Consider the following 8,408-nt stretch of genomic DNA (forward strand, 5'->3'; position numbering starts at 1 on the left):
GTGCATTTTCTTTTTAATATAATAAATTCCATATACTACAACAGCCCATGTCGGATTCGAAAAGCACATGTAAAGAAAGATTGCTATTATTTTAAATGATGTCAAAAAATCATTGAAATAAAAATTCGAAGAAAGAAGTTTGAATGTAATTTGAAAATATACGTACTGCGGATATCCATCCCCTCAGATAATAAAACAACATTAGTTGAAATTTATATTGGCAAAATTGTATTTGTAGATACCCAAATTTAATTCAATACAAAAACCAAACAATTATTGCACCAGCCGGTGGTTGACATGTCTCTATCAAGATTATGTTGCCACGATTCATTTTGTTTTCTCTGTTGTGTGATTGGATTTTGGCAATTCTGGCAACAACTGGCTTTCTCACATCTTTCAGTAAAAAAATCATAGAATCTTGACAAACAGGCTGTAATCAGTAGATTTCTCCATGCGCATTATAAAAACAACACTCATTCTCATCTTAACTGAAGCTCTGTTTGTGATGTATCTGATTTCTGATCTGCATCAGCAGTGGCCTGGACTTGAGCCGCGTATTGCAAATTCCAGAGGACGTCCTCAAACGAGGGAAGACTGGAGGATTCAGGCGATATACATTTATTTGTGATAGAGATGACAATCGATAAAGACTCTTGCGAGCTAGTGGTTAACACGACGGGATCCACTATTTTTCGCCTGTAATCTTGGCTGCTGAAGGATGCCTGGCATTTCATTTTATTGCAAATAAGATTATTTGCTATTTCTCAAGCTGACGACTAAATGATTGCGGCTACTTACCATTTCATTCACAAGAAATTCTTCTCCTTTTTCACTAACAACAGGACCCACGAGGGATTCAAGCATTATAAACCCGAAGCTGTAAACATCATCCTCTAACTTTGCCTCATGCCTGGGAACAAACCATTTCTTAAAAATAAAACTGAATTGGAAACGATGACTTTGTTTGAGAAAAACTAGAAACACTCTACTGCAATTATGGAAAAGATGAACTAGTAAAAACGCAGCATTTTTGTTGTGATTAATGTTCATAGATGGAAAAGCTATAAAAGGAACCTTTTTTTTACCTTGGTTTGAATCCATAGCCCTTAGCCTACAACCAGAAACGTGAAACTGTTTAGATGCATGCAGCTCATACAATATTATCCAAATACGGTCTAAATATTAAAGAGGGCATACTTCAGCATTTTCCGTTTCATCTGCAATGATGGACATCCCGTAGTCACTCAGTTTTGCTATCCCGTGCTCGTCAAGCAGTACATTATTTGTCTTCAGCCGATTACTGAAGCAGGGGGGAATTACCCCAGTGTGCAAAAAATGTACAGCCTTGGCAACACCAATCAGCACCGCCAATCTGTCCGACCACTTTTGTACCTTTTCAGGACTTGTTTCTGCGAAAGATCATGGTACAATTTAAGTTCTAAAGAGTTCCACACATGGTTTACATCCTCCTTGTAGACATAGACAAAGGATTCCTCGCTAATTTAAGACCAGACTGATTCAGGTACCTGAAAGAAGAGAGCGAAAGTTCCCACTGGGAACAAATTCATACACAAGGAACAATCTATCTGTTGCTGAATCAATACAATGACCTAGAAGGCCAACTAGGTGCGGGTGTGAAAGTTTTGAGAGCAAATCCAGCTGCAGTTTGAGGTTCCGGATTGAGTATTTTCTCTGTAAAGCCAAATATCGTACTGCAACGAGGGTACCATTTCCTAACCTTCCCTTGTAAGCCTGAAGAAATGGAGGAGGAATGCTAAAAATGTATATCCCAACAAAGTTGCAAGACATTACTTTGCATAAGCTTACTCCGTTTTCTATAAACAGCAGAAATGATTCGGAATGTAATGTGGTTCTCTTAACAGTTTCCTCGCAGTGAAAATGATTTTGAGTTAACTACGCTGATTTATTCGTTAGTTCACTTCATCAAAACCTTTTACTTAAGTCTGTCCCTCAAGTCAAGATCAGATAACCTTTAACGCACATTTACTGCATTAGTAATCATTATAACGGCATCTAACAGAAAAGGTAAATGCATCCATGATCATTAAGTAGGACATGACAAATATTTTAAATGACACGTGCCTGTAAAAACCAAAGACGGACAAAGAAAAAAGAAATTTACTGCTTGAACATAAGAGTTTCTTTACTTTTCCGCGAAAAATGGCCTTGAAACCATGGTTCCAAGCAGACAAAAATGATGTCACGCCAACACTTCCTCGCCGTTTCTCTCTATCATATTCATTAAAAACTTGAATGCATACAAGGGCAGTGAGAGTCCATGGCAATGTTGTGAGGTACCTTTCCAATGGAGCCCTCGCCCAATAAAACCGCTTGATGAAAACCATTTGTGGCTTCTTCCAATTCTTCAATAGAAAACACCGTATAAGCTGGAGCATTTTGCGTCCCCATTTTTGCTGCTAGAGAAATGATCCCTGAAGTGCAGAAAAAGGTCAAAGGTGACGGGACCCAAACAATCCACGATGAGCTTGCACTCACAAAATTGATAATAACAATATCAAAGAAACAGTGTAGCTCAGGGAGACACCTCCAATACCTCAAGTAAATGTCCTTATATGCTAAATATCACTGAAGAATACAATACAATTCAAAACTTATTTTCTATTGAACTTACTGGCATTTACTAGAAGTTCAGGGGAAATCCCTGATGGTGGATCATCGTGTACGACCTTAGCTGGGCTACGTTGAACTATTGTCCCCTGTTTGTGCCGTCTTTTACAGAAAAAGAGAAGCCGAACTGCCAAGAGGGTCAGCACAATAAATACTATACCCCCAATTACACCAACCAGCAGAGATATTTCCTTCACTGTGGATTTTTTTTTTCTTTTATCCATTTCTTTACAGTATGCTGCAGGATGCTGGTTTCTGGAGTCAATGGAGAAGCAATTTCCACTAATTTTAACTAATCTATTATCCGCGGTGCTCAAGCAACTAGGAAGCAGACCTATGAATCTATTGTCAGAAAGATCAACCAGACTAAGTGCTTCGCCACACTTGAGATCCTCTTGAAGAGACCCACCAAGAATGTTTGATGACAAATTCAAGTAACTGATATTTGGCAAAGAGAACAATGCCGCAGGAGGGGTCCCGCTCAGAAAATTTTTTGACAGATCAAGATGCTGAAGTTCATTCAGCGTACCAAATTGTTCGTGAATTAGACCCGAAAATGAGTTATTGCTCAGAAACACATTAGCCAGTCCTGCTGGCACAAAGGGCAGTTGAGAATCAAAATTGTTCCCTCTCAAATCCAGTAACTGTAAATTAGACAAGCCTGTCAAATCAGGCAACTTCCCGGAAAGCAAATTGTGAGATAAAACAATTTCAGACAGTGTTGTAATTTTGGAAACTGAAGAAGGAAGAGGACCCTTCAGCCTGTTGTTCTTTAAGCTTAGTCTGGCGAGATTTGTCAAGGAATCCAACCATTCGGGGACTGTGTCGTTGAAAAAGTTCCCATCCAATGTTAATGTCCGAAGCTTCGCCAATCGTGACATCCTGGGAGGAATGGAACCGAATATAAAATTTGAACTCAAATCCAAAACTTCAAGTGAATTTAACCTGTACAATTTATCCGGTAGGGGTCCCCAAATGCCTAATGACACTAAGCTAACCACCCTTAAGCTAAGCAACCTAGTCAATGTTACCACAAAAGAATCTATAGAGAAACTCTGAGATAAGGTTTGATTCGGCATAGCAAATCCATTAAATTCACCGACCTTTGAAGGCTTATCTCCCATTATCCTGAGCTCAGTAACAGAGTCATTCTCGCACTTGATGCTTATCTGTGGAGGGGATGCAAAGTTACACAAATCACCGTTGAAATTTTCCCAGACATTTAAAAACATCGGGTACTCCATATGCTTCCGTAACTGGAGCAGAACTTGCGTTTCATAGCTTACCAACTGAATGGTGCTTGAAGCGAAAAATATCCACGAAAGAAGCATCAGAACGAAAGTTCTTGAATAAACCATCTCCGAATTCCAACTGTAATCCGTCCAATTTCCAGAAAACCCTAACAAGATTGCAACTTCAACCAGCTAATAGGAAACAGAAACATACCCACCCATCCATGCCTTCCCATAAACAGCTTAAATGGCAAGTTCTTGAATGAACGTTTGATACTGGAAATGAACACAATTTACACCGTATTTAAGAACGCGGCATAACAAGAACCGAAGGAAAACTGCACATGGAAATTTCAATGCAATACACATATGGAGGAAAATCACTAAAGACTGATGATAAGCTTGTCAATAAACGACATAACAAGCGGAAAGAAACAATCTAAACCAACCCGTCAGTAAAATGTAAGTTTTTTTCATAATTATCAACATAAGCAGAGAAAAAGAAATGGACGACAATAGTAAAAGTAAAATTGTTAGATGAATCGTTGCGAATGCGAGAGAAAAAAAAGGAAAACAAAAGATGTTGGCAGAATTAGGAAATAAAGAAGGGTACAATTATGGAGGCAGTTGAAAAGATCATCAGCATTTACTGCTTCCTGCATTCAAGAAGTCGAAGTCATAGAAAGTGGCATGTTTTTGGCTCTGTACGTATGGTATGGGGAGGGCATTGATGGGGTCTGCTTCTTTCGCACAACAAAACAAAACAATGTGCAAAACTTAAAAGTGTCCAGTCGGAGAAAATCAACCCACACAATAAAAGCTGCTAACTATTTGAACTTTGGCCGACGTGAAGGAGCTGGCAATAGAGGCAAGAGTGTGTTTTGGGACATACAGAAAAGAATCGACTAGGAAGAGTCAATCCACGTGAGAACGGAAAGGGGAAAACCGTGGTTTCCAACTACTCTGCCCCCATCCCAATGCAAATGTTTGAGGACGACTTAATTATTATTTTATATAAAGAATTCTATATTTTAAGATTTTGATCGAACCACAAGGTATAGATAGATAGATGGAAGAAGCATGCGTAATAATATTTTAGGATATTCAAATCAAGATTGATATAGAAACCAAATATGAGCAGATGAACTAGTAGTGCTCGCAAATTCAATCAAGCATCTGAGTTGCATCTCTTCCCATTCCGCTCTGCTGAGGGTGAACTTGGTCCTGGTTCACGATGTGGTCGAATCCTCAGGCTTGTTGGTATATATGGGTGTTGTGTTGAGTTAGTTCTTATGTATATATTTATAGAGAAAATTAAAGTAGAAAGCGTACGATGACATTGATCTTTATTGGTTCTCTTCCATCATAATAAGCTACTCTAGCTTGATCAACGTCATCTATACTATCTATACTATATTATTAAGTGTGAGGACCTCATAGTAACTACCTAGAGAGGACACCAACTTTTTTTCCACTTTTACCCTTATACGATACTAATATTACACTTTTGTTTTTTGTTTTTTGTTTTAAATTTCAACACACATTTTTATTTTTATTTTTTTTATATCAACCATTAAATATAAATTTAGTCTCTCCATAATTTGTCAAATTTCACTTTAGTACATCGATAATAATAAAAAAGATTCTAAACACATGCAACGCGTGTGTATAGTAACTAGTATATATTAAATAGTATCTACAAATTTGAATGATCGAAATTTAAAGTAAAATTAAATTATAATTTTTGTTTTTAATAGTACCATCTATATATTGTCTACTTTAATTAATGGATATATTAAAATTATGTACGTATATGTTCTTAGAGCAGTAAATAAAAGTTCAATATTCAATTGCTTAATGATGTTTTTCATTAAATGGAATACTTCATAATCAACTAAATAGGTACATCCGACATCCTCGATATTTTTCTTTTTGGGTCGGTACTTGTCAAACAAAAGAAAAAGAAGAACAAACAAATAAAATCAACCCAAACTTAATTTTGCAATATATATATATATATATATATATATATATATATCCTAGAAATAATGCACGTGCAACGAGAAACATACGTTGAAGTAATTAGAATTTAAAATAAAATTAGTTAATCCAACAAAAGATAATGATAATATTATTGTAAATTTTGACAATTCCTGTTAATTAGCATATGTAACTAATTTGAAAAAAAAAAACATATTTTTTTAATTTTAAAAAAATATTTGGACTACTAAATTTTTCTCATATCTTTTTTATTATATTTTTTTATTTGTCATATTCTCTCAATAATGCATATATTTTATTACAATATTCAATTATTACAATCTTTTTTTACAATCAATTATATGTAAATTTCTGTTTACAATGTTGTTGGATTATTATTCTCTTTCATGTAAATTGACAACAATTTCTACTGAATTTTTTAGTTTCCTAGTCACCTTTAATTTATCAGACACTTATACTTGATAACATATAAACTATACATTATTATTAAGGGTGAGCAAAATTTCGGTTAAATTGAATTAACCGACCGAACCGAGTCAATTCGGAAATTCGGTTCGGTTATTTCAGAAATTCGGTTTTCAATTTTAAAAAATTCGGTTATATTATTTAATTCGGTTCGATTACGGTTTTCAAAATTTTGAAATCGGCTAACCGAATTAACCGATATAATAAATACTATTATTTATTAAATTTTTACTATTTATCAATTTTAATATATTTTTTAATTTTAAATTTTAAAATCAGCCCTAATTCTAAAGAAGAATTTGTGATGTATATGATTTTATGTTTTTATGCATTTGTGTAGACTGTAGTGTTCAAAAAAAGTACAAATATATTTAAAGTTAAATCACAAATTTTTTTTAAAAAAACTAATCAGTTAATTCGGACACCGACCGAATTAACCGATTTTAATTCGATTCGATTTCATCGGTTATGAAAATTAATTCGGTTGGTTCGGCTATTGCTAAATATTTTGATTCGATCCGGTTATGATTAATTCGGTTCGGTCGGTAACTGAACCGACCGAATGCTCACCCCTAATTATTATAACAATATATCATCACATAAAAAATACTGATTGATTGATTTAAAAAAATATTGATTAAATATTGTCATTTATTTGTAATTTATAATAATAATATTTTTGACAATAAATCATCTTTTTGCTGACTATTATGACACTTATTTTAATATTTCATATTAACTCATAAGTATAAATAGCACAATCAAGTTACTAATGTCATATTGGTATTATCTCCAGAAAAATAATATATTTAATTTTTTAAATTGTTTAAATATCTTAACGGGATCATTTGTATACCCTTATCTTGAGAAAAATTCATTGCATTTATAAAGTTTGAACGGTAAATATAACTTTATAATATATATTTAATTTGAAAACTGAATTCATTGTATGACAAACACTTCTTCCATTTCTATTTTTTTTTTGTAACCCAAAAGAGTTAATATTTTTTCTCTTTTAACTTCTCCAACTCACCGTAAAAAGTTTAAAAAATATTTATATCTAGAAAAAAATTTTTATTTTTTTTCTTGTCTATATATTTTGTTGTATGTGAACATATATTCTACTCCATTGTCTTAATTGTCGTATATCTTTACTATATAATTGTGTACATTGAAAATGAATAAGTTTATTTTGTAGTTTTTTATTACTTAGACTTAGATTGATATATTAATATGTAATATACATAGATATAAGAATTTTTAAATTCAATTTATTCGCAATGATTTTTCATATAAAAAGCCAACTCTTTTTTTTGTAACCCAAAAGAGTTAATATTTTTTCTCTTTTAACTTCTCCAACTCACCGTAAAAAGTTTAAAAAATATTTATATCTAGAAAAATATTTTTATTTTTTTTCTTGTCTATATATTTTGTTGTATGTGAACATATATTCTACTCCATTGTCTTAATTGTCGTATATCTTTACTATATAATTGTGTACATTGAAAATGAATAAGTTTATTTTGTAGTTTTTTATTACTTAGACTTAGATTGATATATTAATATGTAATATACATAGATATAAGAATTTTTAAATTCAATTTATTCGCAATGATTTTTCATATAAAAAGCCAACTCAAAATAATAAAAATTAAGATTAATAATTATTTTAAATATGATATAAAAATAATATGTGGAAATTTTTTTTGATATTTTAGTTGCAAAATACAGTGATAAATGCATGTAAGTGCACAATTTCATTGTAACAATTATAACTTTATTTAAATATTTTATTTCTTACTCAAGGATCAAAATTTGCTTATTTCTTATTTTGATTATCGACAAATCCAATATTTCATTTAAATGTTTTTGTTAATAATATTTACATGAGTTTTATTGTATATTTATCCAATTTGAAAGGGATAAATTATAATTCAATATATAATAATATTTGAAAACTGTAGAATGCTTCTAAATTTAAAAATCGAGCAACATGTAAGGGATCAATTCAAAACTAAAAGTTGATGCAACATATTTCTTCTAGCTTTACAATAGAATAAT

At 32.5% G+C, this 8,408-nt stretch overlaps 1 protein-coding gene across 2 annotated transcripts; it reads right to left on the reverse strand.

Moving 5' to 3' along the window:
* Positions 1-164: 164 nt before the first annotated feature.
* LOC140806374 (probable inactive leucine-rich repeat receptor-like protein kinase At3g03770) lies at positions 165-4,715 on the reverse strand. Of its 2 annotated transcripts, XM_073162999.1 has the most exons (8): positions 4,495-4,715; positions 2,654-4,157; positions 2,320-2,453; positions 1,527-1,752; positions 1,198-1,409; positions 1,086-1,111; positions 799-910; positions 165-722 (listed from the first exon to the last, which is right to left on the reverse strand). In XM_073162999.1, exons 2-8 carry the CDS (start codon positions 4,005-4,007, stop codon positions 480-482), a joined length of 2,307 nt encoding a protein of 768 aa, XP_073019100.1. In that variant the 5' UTR covers positions 4,008-4,157; positions 4,495-4,715; the 3' UTR covers positions 165-479. The 2 variants fall into 2 exon arrangements, with proteins under 2 accessions (XP_073019100.1, XP_073019099.1); XM_073162998.1 differs by lacking the exon at positions 4,495-4,715 and having other exon boundaries at positions 2,654-4,486.
* Positions 4,716-8,408: the final 3,693 nt, after the last annotated feature.

The sequence above is a fragment of the Primulina eburnea genome, chromosome 11, assembly GCF_022965805.1.
Source record: "Primulina eburnea isolate SZY01 chromosome 11, ASM2296580v1, whole genome shotgun sequence".
In the NCBI taxonomy this organism is placed as follows: Eukaryota; Viridiplantae; Streptophyta; class Magnoliopsida; order Lamiales; family Gesneriaceae; genus Primulina; species Primulina eburnea.

Excerpts from the sequence above, each read along its gene's own strand:
- LOC140806374 (XM_073162999.1), bottom strand. The coding sequence starts at position 4,007 with ATGGTTTATTCAAGAACTTTCGTTCTGATGCTTCTTTCGTGGATATTT. Across the intron at positions 2,454-2,653 it reads TGAACTTCTAGTAAATGCCA|GGATCATTTCTCTAGCAGCA; the intron begins GTAAGTTCAATA and ends TCTGCACTTCAG. Across the intron at positions 1,410-1,526 it reads CTTTCGCTCTCTTCTTTCAG|AAACAAGTCCTGAAAAGGTA; the intron begins GTACCTGAATCA and ends GATCTTTCGCAG.